At 42.4% G+C, this 17,124-nt stretch overlaps 1 protein-coding gene across 8 annotated transcripts in view; it reads left to right on the top strand.

The window, feature by feature from the left end:
- Nucleotides 1-17,124, top strand: part of PLCB1 (phospholipase C beta 1) — a 1,208,816-nt gene that overhangs the window by 40,956 nt on the left and 1,150,736 nt on the right. For all 8 annotated transcript variants that reach the window (XM_033937380.1, XM_033937379.1, XM_033937383.1 and 5 more), the window contains exon 2: nucleotides 57-134. In XM_033937380.1, coding sequence (XP_033793271.1) covers nucleotides 57-134 — 78 coding nt within the window. The remainder of the gene's footprint in view (nucleotides 1-56; nucleotides 135-17,124) is intronic.

Below are 17,124 nucleotides of genomic sequence, written 5' to 3'. Positions count from 1 at the left end.
ATTATATGATATGTGAGTGTGATATTAATGTTGTGTGCTTTTTTGTTTGTTTTAAGGATTCCACTGTTGTATCCCCCATTTTTCTCAGAATGGATCCACAGGGATTTTTCTTATATTGGACAGATCAGAGTAAGGTAAGGAAAGAATACTTTTGATACCTTGGAAAGAACTTGTTATATTGCTTCTGCTTGGCAAAGATAAGCTGAATACAAGAATTGTTTGGAGTCTGTGATGTGATATTTTTAATATGACACTGTCAGTCACTAAGGCCTCTATTGTGCAAAATTCAAAACATGGTTTTTTTTTTGTTTTTTTCCCCCCCCTAACTGATAAAGCAAATGCCAGAAATTGTTCATTCATTTCACATTTGGCAACTTTCCACTGCATCTTGTCATCCATGGAATATTGCTTTCTTATGCTTATCAGCCATATACCCTTGGAGACTTTCACTGTACCGTTAATGACTGGGAACTTGAAGGTATGATCAGATGTTCAAATTTTCTACTTTGCAGAATTTATGTCTTAGAAACTTTATTCAATGTCACAGTCAACTACAGCAATCTGCATAGAATTATTTAACTCTGCAAAACAGCTTGAGCAAAGCAGATGCACTCACAGTGGTGTAGCGAGGGTGAGGGTCGCCTGTGGCGGTGATGCCCCCTACTCCCCTTCTCTTCTCCCATACCTTTTTTAATTTTCCAGATATGAGCAACCTCACAATTGCAAATATTGTATATACTTGCATATTCAGATGCTGTCATTTGTAGCTCATTATGTACGGACCTGATGAAGGAAGTATAAATCTCAAAAGCTGGGGTCTACTTTTGATGTGGCTGCAGTTCTCTAAATGGCACCGTGGCATGATTGACCTGCGATCAGCGCTGCTATTCTACTCAGCCATCGCTAACGGTGCTGATTATAGAATCCAGCCCTAAGTGCCTTAATGTCAGGCACATTAATATTGAGTTATGCTAATATTCTATAATAGAACCAAGCTGTTATGGCGGATTTCTCACCTTCATTGGTTTATTGTTGGACTCCTGATGAAGGCCACTGAACCAAAACATGGCCCATGTGCAGTCCATACATCCCAAACTGTACATCGTTAGGTATTTTACAATAAAAAAAATTATTGGATCATCAGCTTTTTATATTTGGTCATTCCCACTGGGCCAGATCCTGTAACTGGCACGTAATAAAGATAGGTGCCTATTGCATGTCAGTCACACTAAGGCACCCATTACAAAACTCCACTTAGCGGAGCCTAACTTAAAACTTAGGCATCTGTAATCTAGGCCACAGTTTTAAAAGCCTATTCATACTGGGATGTTCTAGTATTTCGAGATGGCACCTTGGGGAATTGGTTTTTGGGGGTGGGGGTGGGGATTCATTCTGTATTGCTGACTGATCCTTTGATAGATTTTTTTTGTTTGTTTGTTTATTCTGTGGATTCATGTTCATTGATCAACCCCTGCTATTCTATTTTGCTCAGAGTCCAGGGACTATAAGAAACACGGTCCCTAGATTACTTGTTTGTGAAGCTGTGTTGCTGATTGTACTTTTCCTGTTAGACAGAATGTAGGGGGAAGGTTGGGGGAGGTGGGAGGTGGGGAAGTGGGGCATTCAATTGTTCACCTTTTGTTTGGTGATGGGACATTTATTATTGTTTGCTATGTAGCTGAACTTTAGATGTCTTTTCTTGTGGATGTTATGTTTGCTGTTTTGAGGTCATCTGTTGTCATCAATAAAAATTGTTTGATCACTAAAAGCCTTCTCGTACATTATAGACACCTAAGTTCTTTAGAGAATCATGAACAGCAGTGCCTAAATCTTCCCCCCCCCTAAACACGCCTACTTCGGTGTTAGGCGCCGATAGAGTCTGTGCGATAGGCGTCTATCTTTTGTAGAATCGCACCTAAGAACATAGGTGCCTATCTCCCAATTAAATTTTCATTTTTTTCCAATTACAAGCTTGTTAAAGCTCATTATTGAAGCAAATTTATTAATTAACAACCTCCCCCCCCCCCCCCTTTCTATGAAGCTGTGCTAGAGATTTTTAGCACGGGCCGGTGAGGTAATTCTATGAGCATTGGGACAGAGAGGGAAATTCAAAGTACTTGATTAGATTTTTGGTCATTGCTTAAGTCAATTTAATTGTTTTGTGAACCGCTTTGAATCCTATGGGAGATTAAGCGGTATATAAGGCACCGCATGGAAGATTACAGCAAGTACCACTGCAGTGAGGGGCTGCAGTGGAATGGAGAGTGTTCTACTTCATGTAAACTTTACGTGTCTCTTCGTCACTGGGTCTGTTGTTTTACTATCTCTTATAAAGAGCTTAAGTTTCATTTTTAATTTCTCATTTAATTTCTTCAATTTTTTGATTTGTTAGTAAACTACCGTATTTTCATGCATATAACGCGTGCGTTATACACGATTTTACAAACCATGCATAACCGTGCGCATTATACGTGTGAGCGCGTTTTACAACTTTTTTTTTTCAATCCGATCCGGCATCCCCCCTGCGAACCGGCATCCTCCCCCTCCCCGCTCGCGTCACCCCCCCTCCCCCGCGATCCTACATCCCCCCCAGCACCGCAAAACATCTCTTACCCGATTGGGCACCGGCACCGGCAACAGCACCAATGCACAGGATGTACATAGAAACATAGAAACATAGAAATAGACGGCAGATAAGGGCCCACGGCCCATCCAGTCTGCCCACCTTAATGTCCCTCCCCTACCTTTGCCCTGTGAATAGATCCCATGTGCCGATCCCATTTTGCCTTAAAATCAGGCACGCTGCTGGCCTCAATCACCTGTAGTGGAAGACTATTCCAGCGATCAACCACTCTTTCAGTGAAAAAGAATTTCCTGGTGTCACCTCGTAGTTTCCCGCCCCTGATTTTCAACGGATGCCCTCTTGTTGTCGTGGGACCCTTGAAAAAGAAGATATCTTCCTCCGCCTCGATGCGGCCCGTAAGATACTTGAACGTCTCGATCATGTCTCCCCTCTCTCTGCGCTCCTCGAGCGAGTATAGCTGTAATTTGTCAAGCCGTTTTTCATATGGTAGATCCTTGAGTCCCGAGACCATCCGGGTGGCCATTCTTTGCACCGACTCCAGTCTCAGCACATCCTTGCGATAATGCGGCCTCCAGAATTGCACACAGTATTCCAGGTGGGGCCTCACCATGGATCTATACAATGGCATAATGACTTCCGCCTTACGACTGACGAAACCCCTTCGTATGCAGCCCATGATTTGTCTTGCCTTGGACGAAGCCTGCTCCACTTGATTGGCAGACTTCATGTCCTCACTGACGATTACCCCCAAGTCTCGTTCTGCTACCGTTTTTGCTAGGATCTCGCCATTAAGGGTATAAGACTTGCATGGATTCTGGCTGCCCAGGTGCATAACTTTGCATTTTTTGGCATTGAAGTTGAGTTGCCATGTCCTAGACCATCGCTCCAGTAGGAATAGGTCGTGCATCATGTTGTCAGGCACTGAATCTTCGTCTGTTGTGCATTTGCCCACTACATTACTCAGTTTGGCGTCATCGGCGAATGATGTTATTTTACCTCGAAGCCCTTCTGCCAAGTCTCTTATAAAGATGTTGAATAGGATTGGGCCCAAGACTGAGCCCTGTGATACTCCACTAATCACCTCCATCATTTCGGAGGGGGTGCCGTTCACCACCACCCTTTGGAGCCTACCTCCAAGCCAGCTCCCAACCCATTTCGTCAATGTGTTACCTAATCCTATAGTGCCAGTGCCCGAAGATCCTCCCTCGTTGGGTTGGGCTGGGCTGGGCAGTGCGGTGCGAGAGAGATCCTCCTTCTTCCTGCGCCGGGCTGGACTAGGCTTTGAGCATTTACGCATGCTCAAAGCCTTCTGATCTCGCTCTCTCCGAGATCCCTAGCGGCATTGATATCCCTAACAGACCACTAGATTACAAGCTAAGTACTAGTTTACTAACAAATCAAAAAATTGAAGAAATTAAAAATTAAACTTAAGCTCTTTATAAGAGATAGTAAAACAAGAGACCCAGTGACGAAGAGACACGTAAAGCTTAGAACTAAGAGAAATATTGAGTTCTAAGTGGTGGCGCTGAGGGTCTATGAAAGGTTGTTATAGGTTGCTAATTTGGCTAGAAATAGTAATTCTAGCTAAACTGTGGGGTCATATAGCTCAAGCTACCTTGGAGAATCAAACAGTATAATAGCATGACTGCTTCATGTAAAAGCACAAGTGGTTTCCCATCTTAACCGCTCCTTGCATCATCCAAGCAGTGGCGTAGCGAGGGCGAGTGGCGCCCCTCCCCCCAACGCCCCCTGCTGTGCACACTTGCCCCTTTCCCCTGTACCCTTTTTTTAACTTCAGCGAGAGCAGCCCCCAACTTGCTGCCCACGTCGGCTTCAGCGCGCTCTCCGACGTCACCTCGTAGGTGTGGGTCCTGGAAGTGACGTCGGAGAGAGCGCTGAAGCCGACGCGAGCTGCTCGCGCCGAAGTCAAAAAGGTACAGGGGAAGGGAAGGGGCGCACGCGCGGCAGGAGGAGAAGTGGGAAGGGGGGTGGAGAGGAGGAGAGGGTGTCGGCACCCAGGGCGGACCTGCCCTCATCCCCTCCCCCCTTTACTATGCCACTGCATCCATGTTCAGTAGGCCAAAATAAAAGCATTCATTTTAGAGGCTGATCTCATTCTGTTTTTCAACACTTTTGTCATTAAGTTATTAGTATCCTACCCAGTGACGTTGTAGGGTGGGAGTGGGGGGACTGCCCCGGGTGCTGTTTTGATGGGGGAACCGGCATCTCTCCACCTCCCCCATGTCACGCTCGTGGCCTGCCTCGCTATGCCATTGATCCTACCGTCACGCTGACTATATCATCTCATAACAATTTCTTATAATTATTTATAGATTGAATTTTGTCATATTTGTGCACAATATATGTTTATAAAGCCTAGAGCATTTCATTGTGGTTTGATTTTTGTACAAGAGATTACTAAACCCTCAGTAAAGGGCAAGACAAGGATTTTGGTTAATAATTCATGACAGCTAAGCGATGCCTTTATCCTTAAGGTGTATTTGTTTAAAGAAACATAAAGGGTGTTGGGTTTTTTTTTTTTTTTTTTTTCCTGTTCCCACTTTTCCAATGTACATATTATCATGCCAATGTATTCTTAGGATGGCATATTTATAGCCCTCACTCTCCCTAAGTCTTAAATTTAATATCTTCACTTATATATTGCCTGAAAATGGTGACACACACATACACAAATGCACTGCCAACAGTGTCAGAATATGGACAGATTAGGGGGGGTTGAATGCTCCCTAATATCACCTTCTGGCTATTTTAATAGTTATGTTTCCTTCAGAAAATCACACTTTTTAACTGGTTTTATTCTGTGGAGGCAATTTTCAAACTGTCAGCATCAGTTCAAACACTATACTTTGTAGCTGCGGGCTTTTCAGGAGTACTTTTTATGTGAAACTTGCCATGGGTTATCTGATTTCCTTAGGTAGGGTTTTACAGGAAAATTCTGCACACGGATTCTGAAATACATTCTGTGTCAGTTCTTTTACTCCCCAGCCTTAAGATGATCCTGGGGCAATGCATGAAATTTTAACCACCTTAATCATGAGCAGCTTTCAGAGAAATAATTAGCAGTAAAGGGTATGGAAAACCTCTCATATACTGACAGACTGAAAAAGTTGGGGTTGTTCTCCCTGGAGAAGCGGAGACTTAGAGGAGACATGATAGAAACCTTCAAGATCCTGAAGGGCATAGAAAAAGTAGACAGGGACAGATTTTTCAAATTATGGGGAACCACAAGTACAAGGGAGCACTCGGAGAAACTGAAAGGGGACAGGTTTAGAACAAACGCTAGGAAGTTCTTTTTTACCCAGAGGGTTGTGGATACATGGAACACGCCTCCAGAGGCTGTGATAGGCAGGAGCATGTTACAGGGCTTCAAAGAAGGTTTGGATAGGTTCCTAGAGGACAAAGGGATTGAGGGGTACAGATAGGAGTAGAGGTAGGTTACAGGGATAGAAGCAAGAGGTAGTTATAGAAAAAGTCAGGGACCACTGCTCAGGCAATAGGCCTGATGGGCTGCTGCGGGAGCAGACCGCTGGGCGAGATGGACCTCTGGTCTGCCTCAGCGGAGGCAACTTCTTATGTTTTTATGGGTAACATGTTTTTTGTCTCTGTGAATTGCTTTGAAAAGTTCCCCTCTCTTTGAAAAGTACTTTGTAGAAGGTGTCTTATATGGTCACCTTAGGCATAAAAATACGTGCACTGACAAAAGGTGTGATACATACACCATGAGACAGAGGTCTGCAAATACACACCGGTAGCAGAATATGTAGGGTTACCAGATTTTCCATGTGGTAAAAGAGGATGCATGACCCCGCCCCATTCTTCCCCCGGGTCCGCTCCTCCCCCAACTTCGTCTTTTCGGGCCAGGGCTGGAGTGCATCTGTGTATGTGCGGATGCACTCCAGCCCCAGTGCTGGGTTTTGAAAAGCCATCTGGACGGCCTGACATGTCGTCTAAAAGAGGACATGTTTGGGGCAATCCGGATGTCTGGCATCCCTAAGAATATGAAGCAGACCAACCAGTATGAAAGTTAAGCAATCTATTAACTTCAGTCACCTGATGTGGCCAAGTTTTGCCCTAAAACTGCATCAGGGGTTCGAGCTGTGATACAACCAGTTAAATGCAAATAACAATTAAAACATTAGCTCATCCATAACAACATATCAAACATTTATACTAAAAATATAATAAAATAACATTAAACGTTATATTTAAATAATTCTTGGAGCACGCATAAAATGCATAAAAATGTAGATAGTGCAGGAATAAAAGGACAACCATTTCTTAAAACCAATTATAAAACTCCAAACGAAAAACATACACAGACAGAGGTCATATTTAACAGTCACAATATTAAATATGCAGTGAAATTAAAATCAAGTGACTGATATTTAAATGCAGCTAGCAAACATGTGGGTGCGGGCAACGTCTTATACTGTAAGAACAAACATCAAATGTGACCCCAAATACCCATCTTGATAATACAAGGAGGAAAAAGACCTCAGAATGGGACAGTCTATACCAGTGAAAAATCACTCTGCTGTGCCTTTGAACCCAACTTAAAATAAATTATCGGTCAAAAAAATATTCTTCAGTCAGTGCTTTTAAATAATCTGTTCTCTCAACAAGAAAAATCACGGCACTTATCTTAAAGAATCTCTATGGAGCATGTCCGTTTCACCCACCACTTCTTCAGGAGAATGAAAGGCGGCTGTTCATTAATCCTAAATCAGTGCAGACATTAATTTAGTGCTCTGCAAAAACACAATCTCAAATTCCCACAAGCCTTAAGAACACCAATGAGGAGCACATACCTAAAAGGGGGATCAAGCACACTTTCCCTTAATAGCAGATTCTTCCTAAAATAAGCACCTATGTGTAGTGACGTAAGGAGGGTGAGAGGTGCCTGAGGCGTTGGCACCCTTCCCCGCCTTCTTCTCCTACCCCCCCCACCTCCACACGCTCCTTCTATGGCCCCTCCTGCATTCGCGCCACTTCCCTTCCCTTGTACCTCTGTAGCAGCAACCCCCAAGCTGTTGTCACGCTAGAATTGGCTCTTCCTGTGACATCACTTCCTAGATGTGGGTCCAGGAAATGATGTTGGAGGAAGAGCTGACGCTGGCACGACAGCAGCTTGGGAGGTTGCTGCTCGTGTCACGAAAGTTACAGAGGTACGGGGGAATGGAAGCGGCATGCTCGTGGGGAAGCGGGAAAGGAGTGGGGGGAGGCAGAGAGGAGTACGGTTGCCTATGACAGTGCTTGGGGCGGATCGCATCCCCTCCCCTTACTAAGCCACTGAGTGCAGACATTAATTTAGTGCTTTGTAAAAAACACAGTCTCAAATTCCTCCCCATAAGAACACCAATGAGGAGCAAATACCTAAAAGGGGCTCAAGCACACTTTCCCTTAACAGCAGATTCTTCCTAAAATAAGCACCTACTGTATGTGCCCAAAAACACCTGTTATATAAAACAGCATTATAGTTAACGTTATAAAGAAAAAGGAACTCCAATGAGAAACTTACAAACAACACTTCTATAGAGCAGTAGCGTGTCCTCTTACCAAGCACAGATAATGCAATTGCCATATTCCATTATCAGGCTGCCTTATGTCAGAGTAAAAGGTCAGACTTACAAAAAGAATAAAAAACTTATTACCAAACACCATCAAAAAACAAAGTTCTGAACCAGATCGTAACTTGGTAGGACATTCAGGGAAATTCTATAAACGATGCCCTATTCTATAAATGGAACCTAACCTTGCCTTAACTTCTAGGTGCTGGACTGCACAGTAGGCGTCCTTTATAGAATCATGCCTAGAAGCGCCTAGGTAGACTTATGCATCACTAGGCGCCATTGAGATCAGCGCAGGTATATTTTACCTGGCCTAGCTTATCAGTGCTTAACTTGCATGTCTAACGTCTACCTAACCATGCCTAAGTTTGCCATGCTTACTTTTCAGGTGGGTGTCATTAGGCATTGCTATGCACTACATCGATATCCGCAAGCAACCTTAATTAGCAATAGTTTTTTAATTGGCATTTAATGGCGTGGTCAATTACCATAGAACACAGAAAGGCAGCAATGATATGCTTTATTCACACAATAACTAATCACATCAGAGACACAGGGTGAAAGCAAATCAATCCTATTAGCAGTATATGAATAAATAAATAAAGCTTTAGGAGTGAGAGCATCATACAAAATTTTATCAGATCATAGTGATTAGTTGGGACCAGTGCTGGAAAAGATGTACGTACCGTTAAGTTTTGTCGCTGCTACTTTGTTGGTCTAACCCAGTGTCTCTCAAACGTTTTTAGCTCTGGCACATTAAATGGAGCAAATGTTGTTCATGGTACATTATAATTGAAATCTTTAAATTATATTCAAATTGTAAAGTAGTTACCCTCTAGGATTATACTACTCCCTCCCTAATGTTTTTTTCCATTTATGGTTCTTTTTTTTCTACTCTAAAGCACTGAATTGTAACTTTATTCCTCCATTCCTTGTGTATCAACTAGTTTGTAAGTTTGTCGGTCCAACCCATTATTTTTAAATTTTAAATAGTATGTCTAAATGTATGTTTTATTTTATTGTAACTCACTTAGTAAATTTGAATAAGCGAATTATCAAATCAAAATAAAACTTGAAACTTATTTATTTAAAGTTCTTTAAGCTTCGTAGGGGTAATGTTTCAAGTTTATTAAAAAAAATTTATACCGCTTAATCAAATTTCTAGGTGACTCGTAGCAGCTTTAAAGTGGGTACGACTTTAATTGAGAGAGATTCAAATTTCAAGGGGGCCTGAAGAGTTATTCCATCTTTAAAGGGAAAGATCATTAGTTTTGATTTATTGATGTTGACAACCTATTGATGTTGAGGGACAACCTATTTGAATCTAACCACAATTTGATTTTTTTTCTAGTTTGTGGTTGATGGAAGCAATTCCTCTATGTTATTAAGATCGATGGGGTGGATTAATTGCACATCATCAGCGTAAGCAACTATGGTGAAGCCGATGGATTGCCCCACAGTTGTAACAATGGTGAAATTAAGGCCCTCTTTTACTAAGGTGTGCTAACCGATTAGTGAGCGCTAATCGGTTTAGCGCATGCTAAACGTTATGCGTGTATGTTAGTCTGTGGATGTGTTAGCGTTTAGCGCGCACTAATCGGTTAGCGCACCTTAGTAAAAGAGGGGGTAAAGTACCGGTAGGTAGGATAGAATTGCCAATAAATGCTATGGATGTGCAAATTAGTTCAAAACGTAGCTTTGATAGTCAGCATTCAAACATGCATTTCATCATCCACCATCTACAGTCGTTCTATTTATTTTCGATTTAATTTCTGTCAGAGCTGAAAATCCAGAGAAAACAAAAAAAAAAAAAAAAAACTCTGTGGAGTGACGATGTTCCTAAATTGACTTTATTTGAAGGTGTCAAAGTTCCAAAGGTACACTGAAATTATCCACATAAAATAATTCCATCCACATAAAAGTAAATCATCCACATAAGAGCCTTAAAGGACCTAGTCCGCTAGGGATACAGGACCCAACATGGTCCGCGTTTCGACAAAAAGTCTTCTTCAGGGGTCCCTGGGGGTCCTATAAAGGTGAGTACGTGGGAAACAATGGTGTGGTGAGCCGGAAGTGAGACACACTGAAAATCCAAGTTTACAAATGATAAGAAAGCCTTGATTGCTTTGTTGTTCAAGTTAGGATAACTACTGCCTAAATAATAGAGCTAAAATTGACTTGTTGTTAGTTTTCAAGGACCAATCATATCAAAGAGTGATGCTTGTCTGGGCAGTTGTATCCTTATAACATAACTTTATTTTTCTATACCGCCTTGATCAGAAGAATTCTAGGCGGTTTCCACAAAAGAGTAAAAAACTGGACAATCGGTGAAATACAAAATAGTAATAAATGAATAGAATCTATTATATTAAACACATTAAAAATTTTAAATTATTAGAATAAAATAATTATGTTAAAAATGAAAGCACAAATTAAGAGATAAATTTGTCAAATAATATTGTCTTGATTTCCTGATATAATTACCCAATAAGGACTTTGTTTGCTTGCTTGAAAAGCAAGCATCCTGTCTAAATAAGACCTAAGTTTGCAGCCTAAAATCTTCGGGTAAGCAAATAGGTTGCAATTCTTGGTTATCCTCGCAGGATTATATAGCATGAAATGAGATAGCAGGTATGTAGGTGCCATAGATGCTTATAACGTTGACATCTATTCAAGTGTATACCTATGAAGGGAATTTTTAAAAATAAAGTAAAATTCTGGAATTTCTCGTGGCACACCCAGAATCTCTTCGGGGCACACAGTTTGAGAGACACTGGTTTAACAAATAATGGGATATGGATATTGCATTAAGCTATGAACTTGTAGCCTCAAGGAACTTTACTTTGAAATGAATTTTGTTTCAGTTACTTATGTATTAGTTAGAGGCGGGGTTTGACATATGATTACATCAGTGAGTCTCAAGTTGGGGATCTGGAATAACTGTGTGTTATAAGAGATCCTATGATCTGATAAAATGTGTACGATGTTCTCCCCCCCTGAGGTTTATTTATTTATTTATATAGTGTAGTGGATTGATTTGCTTTCACCCTGTGTCTCTGGTGTGGTCAATTACCATGCCATTTAACCAATTAAAAATTGAGTTGCATGCAAAATTAGATGTAAGTCACCCTCATGGGAGAGATACCCTGTCTTCCCCAAAAGTGCATAGTCGTGAGTAGACCGAACGATTAAGGCTGGTTTCACTTTCTCAAGAAAGAAGGTTGCAGAAGTCAAACCTTCTCCCTCATAGGCAAAGCTACAAATGGAAGAATATACCGTAATTTAGTTATTTTTTTATAGAAATTTAAACATTAGAGAATCAAAGTGTTACATATATTGAATTCAATAGCCACACAAGTGTGAAATGTCTCAATAAATTTTTACTTCTCAATGTTATTAAGTAACACGAACAATGTCTAGATTTCTTGTTGAATTATGGCTGTGAGATGGACATTTTTGCACTGAAAAACATCCAGAATGAATAGCAATTTTCTGAAGTGAAATATTCAACTTTTAAATGACAAAAAAAACAAGGACATGAATGAATGTCTGGCATCATTTTCAAAACTATGGCCACAGAACAGAGGAATAGCCTAGTAGTTAGTTCTGTGGATTATAAACTAAGGGAAGAAGATTCAGTTCCTCCTGTAATGGCCATAATACCTGTAGCCGATATAAATCCTGGTTTTCCGTTCCAGTTTCAATTCAGGGTAGAGGGAGGAGGACATCAACTACTGGGGGATTAAAGACGAGTCATGTCTTAATCCCTCCAGTAGTCAGTTGCTTAATTAGAACAAGATTTTGTAAATTAGACGTGACTGAAACAGGTTTAGATAAAAGCATTCTTCATTTTTCCCTGCGTCATTCTCTACTTGGAGATGCTCTGTGAAGACCAAATTAATTTTTTCATCATATGGTTACTGGAGATGTGACTTGGGTCTATCACAGAGATCCTGAGTCCAAAATGGAGTCAATGCAGTGGAAGCACAAGTCATCTCCCACCCCAAAAAAAGTTCAAGACAGAAAAATGTGCAGGCAAAGACATGGCAACTATCTGCTGGGCTGATGAAGGACTATTGCTTCTATAGCTCATGCCACACAAAATAGCCATAACCTGGGAGATTTATGCTAACACAATGATCACTTTGTTGGAGTCAGTCAAGGAGAATAGACAAGGAAAACTCACAGCCGGTGTGCTGTTTCTTCACGACAATGCACTGGTACGCATGTCATGACAATCACAGGCTGCCATCTGAGAATGTGGGTTTCAGCAGCTGATCCATCCACCCTACAGTCCTGACCTGACTCCCTCGGATTATTTCCTGTTCCGAGTTTTGAAGAAATCTCTCCATGGATAGCGGTTTTCAAGTGATGAAGATGTTGAGGAAGCTGTGACATCCTGGTTTGAAGGTTGAACAGAAGAATTATTTTCAAAGGGGTTAAAGTAATTGCAGGAGAAGTGGATGAAGGGTATGGAGATATCAGGGAACACTTTTAAAACAAAAACAAACCAAACAAACAAAACCTCTTTTCTGTTCTACTGAAGTAGATAAATTATTGAATGTCCCTTTTATGGCGTAGCCAGCTCTAGAAATCCAAAAATTCAAAACTGGAGACCAGCCATTGATCTGACATTGAATTTCAGGGCATAACACCGGTGGTGGTCAGCAAAACATTAAGTGTCGCCAACTGAATATAGACCCCAAATTTATACTAAGCAAATTTGATTTCTTTGGTCAAAGGAGGTTAATATTTCTAGAAATCAGAAATAACCTTGTCATCTACATTCTCTTTCAGTCACTCCTGATAGTGAAATTTCACCAAAATTTGTGATTGAGGAGGTGAATACAACTGGGGTCTCAAAATCTGGGGAATTCAAGTCATGATTACTTCTTGGTTCTAATTACATGTATGCAAAACTATGGCATTAGCTCTTGCCATCATTCTCTGCAGTACTAAAATTGTCCTAAAAATAATTATTATAAATACCCTTGGGTTTAGGACAATGATGTTTTTGGCAGCAAGACAAATGTTTATTCCTTGATCTACTGCCAGTAGCAATATGATGGCCTTAGATTGTTGCCTTGAGAACTTGAGAAGATTACGGATTGTTGCTCTGTTATGCTGCTATTTTCACTTCTTATAAGCTTCCTATTTTGCTTCAGTGGTTCTTAGCTTTAGAAGAGGCAGAGCATTGTCTCTTTTGTTCTTTGTTACATCAGCCATTTGCTCCTTGTTCAGATCCTTTCTTGGTTGTTCCTCTTCCTCTTCCTTTTCTCTATCAATACTGGAACGTGGTATTTATTAGGGACAAACACAGTAGAGAATGACATGGTGATAGTTACCCTTGGCTAGCCACGAGTAGCTGCGGGTAACCCTCCGAAAACAGTTAATGGCTTTGTCTCTGCAGTTAAGGGTCTGAAGGCGCGTGAATGATTGTGCACGGCCCCCTCCCTACCTCCGGCAAAATCTATCGCCCTCCCTCCCCCTTACCTTTGCGATGCTTTGAAAAATAAACTGAAGCCAGCGAAGCCTGCCTGTGCCACCCTGCAGTCACATTTGTGTGGGCGGAAGCTTCTCCTCTGATGCAACTTCCGGTTGCATCAGAGGAGAAACTTCTGCACATACACACGCGGCACAGGCAGGCTTCGCTGGCATCAATTTATTTTCTAAAGTGCCGCAAAGGTGAGGGGGGAGGGAGGGAGATAGATTTCACCGGAGGAAGGGAAGGGGTCGCACGCGCGATCGGTGACCACGCGCCTTCCCCTCCCTTAAGTTTCTTTACGCTGCGAAGGTAAGGGGGAGGGAGGGAGATTCTCGGGCCTCTAAAGGGCGGTGGGGTGGCGAGAGGGAAGGTTGGATGCTGCGGGGATGGGGCGGTGAAAGGGACGGCGGGTTCGGGGACAGGGCGGTGAAGGGGATGGCGGGGAGTCTCAAGAGCGGATTAGACATGGACATCTTGCAGTGATAATCAAACATTTTGCAAGACATCCTGGACGGAACTTATACATTTGGAACTAGACCTGTTTTAGAAGGGTCTAATTGCCACAAGGGCTCCCAAACTGACCAGATGACCACTCCATGCATCAAGGTAAGATACCTCCACACTCTCCCAGTGTTCACTGACCCCCCTTCTACCACACAAAAATGAGAACAAAAAGGTACATACCTGCCTCTAAAACAGCAGCATGTGGTATGGGGAAGCCTAATAGAGCTGCACACAGGTGCCTTAAGTTGCCTGGTGGGTGGGCTAGTGAACCATAGAAAGGAGGACCCAGGCCCATAAGCCACTCTAACCACTAAATTTATGGTAGAATATGTGAGCCCACCGAAACCTTATTATACTGCCATATAGGTGCCACCTGCAGTCATAAGTGCTATTGGAAGGTATAGTAGGTTTGGGGAGGGGGGTTGGCTGGCTCACCCTATAATGGGGTTATGGTTAGTTATACAGCTAGCACCCTTTATGTGAAGTCCACAGCAGTGTCCTCTAAGGTGTCGCATTGCTCTGTCGGGATTTCTATGTAGCCAGTCCATTATGCTGGCCCCACCCACGTCCAAATGGTCAGGATTAGGACGTTTTCAACATGGATGTTTTTCTGATCGAAAACGAGGTATAAAGTTATATGTTTTAGCAGTGGCCAAGATGTCTAAGTAGACAATTAAAAAAAAAATAAAAAATATCTATCTATCTATCTAATCTAATCTAATGCTTGGCTTTGTATACCGAGACTTCAGTTGAGGAAAGCTCAAGAAGTAGAAGATTGTTCCAAAGTTGAGGGAACTGAAAGATCTTGACTCCTTTGATACCTTTGCTAGAAGAACAGGATAGTTTGAATTGTTGGTCACCCCTTGCAAAAAAGAATCTATAAAGATTCCAAGATAAAGGAACTAGGGGAGTGAAAATAGCATGAAGAATTTTAAAGATGACACAGGCACATTTGAACTGGACTGAAATATACAGGGAGCCAGTGAAGACTATGAAACAATGGTGTCACATGGTCGAACTTATGCTTATTTGGACGTCCAGCAGTTTGCCATTCGAAAATGGCCATTTTTGTACCTCCAGCTTTAGACGTTGAACTGGAAATGTCCAAGGTGGGATTTAAATCTCACAACACTCATTAGCACTTGATACTTCTGGCATGCACTTCTTTCTTTCACACTGAGGGACCTCAGAACGCCATCCAAATCAGTATGATTGGCGTGGCGGCACTCCTCACAGGCTTCCTAATTTTATCCAAGATATTTTTTTATTTTTACTTCTTTAAAAAGTTTTTCTATTAAATATTTTTCATTGAATCCTTCATAGCAAAAACTGCATATCAAATACTTTTACTTAAACTAATTCATTAAATTAGATTAAATAGAGAACTTAGCTCTTCATGTAGAGAGAACAACAGGAGCCAGAGGGTCAACCAAACATGGGGAAGCAGGCTGAGGACGACACAGACACATCACAGGATGGGGATGAACACAACAATGCTCGAGGGCTGGCAACCCATGAGGAGGTTGGCAGGGGCGCCAAACCACGAGGAGAACCAGCGGAAGAAGCAAACAACCAGGACTTAAATTGCCTATACACAAATGCTAGGAGCCTAAGAGCCAAAATGGGAGAACTAGAAGTCATAGCCAGTACAAAGGACCTGGACATAATTGGAGTCACAGAAACGTGGTGGACTGATGACAACAAATGGGATGTGGCCATACCAGGGTACAAACTCTACAGGAGGGACAGGACACACAAGAAGGGTGGAGGAATAGCGCTTTATATAAAGGACTCCATACCTTCAACCAGGATGGAAACAATAGTAAGGGCGGACGACTTGGAATCACTATGGATTAAGCTACCTGGAGGAACTGGAGCAGACATAAAATTGGGTCTGTACTATCGCCCACCTGGACAACCGGAAGCACTCGACCAGGACCTGGAGGCTGAGCTGAGGCAGGTATGCAAAAGCGGAAGTGTGATGGTGATGGGGGATTTCAACTACCCTGGGATAGACTGGAGTATTGGACACTCAAACTGCATAAGGGAGACCAAATTACTGGAAATCACGAGGGACTGTTTCATGGAACCAACACGGGGGGATGCCACTCTTGACCTAATCCTCAACGGGCTAGGGGGACCTGCAAAGGAGGTGGCGGTGCTAGGACCCCTAGGAAACAGCGATCACAACATGATCCAGTGCAAGCTGGAAATTGGATCATCAAAGGTGAAAAGAACCACAGCGACAGCACTCAACTTCAAAAAAGGGAATTATGATGGCATGAGGAAAATGGTGGGAAAGAAACTCAACGGCAGCGCAAGGAAGATGGAGTCTGTAGAAAAAGCCTGGTCCCTACTCAAGGGCACGGTGCAAGAGGCACAGAACCTGTACATCCCCAGATTCAGGAAGGGGTGCAAAAAAAACCGAACAAAAAACCCAGCGTGGATAACAACTGCAGTGAAAAAGGCGATAAGTGACAAGAAAGCATTGTTCAAAAAATGGAAAAAGGACCAAACAAAGGACAACCAAAAGGAGCACAAAGAACACCAAAGGGAGTGTCACCGTGTGATTAGGAAAGCCAAAAGAGAATATGAGGAGAGACTGGCGGGGGAAGCAACAAACTTCAAATCGTTCTTCAGATATGTGAAGGGGAAGCAACCGGCAAGGGAAGAAGTGGGGCCATTGGATGATGGAGACAAAAAAAGAGTGGTAAAGGAGGAAAAAGAGATAGCTGACAGGTTAAATAAGTTCTTCACGTCAGTCTTCACGAGGGAGGACACATCCAATATTCCGGAACTGGAGGACATCGTAAATGGGGATCGGGATGAAAAGCTGGTCCAACTAGAGGTAAGCCAAGGGGATGTCCTCAGGCAGATAGACAGGCTAAAGAGCGACAAATCGCCAGGTCCGGACGGCATTCACCCAAGGGTACTCAAGGAACTAAGGAACGAAATAGCAGAGC

The sequence above is a fragment of the Geotrypetes seraphini genome, chromosome 3 (genome assembly GCF_902459505.1).
Source record: "Geotrypetes seraphini chromosome 3, aGeoSer1.1, whole genome shotgun sequence".
In the NCBI taxonomy this organism is placed as follows: domain Eukaryota; kingdom Metazoa; phylum Chordata; class Amphibia; order Gymnophiona; family Dermophiidae; genus Geotrypetes; species Geotrypetes seraphini.
Note: the sequence above shows the minus strand (reverse complement) of the source record. Positions and strands in the feature narration are given on the sequence as shown.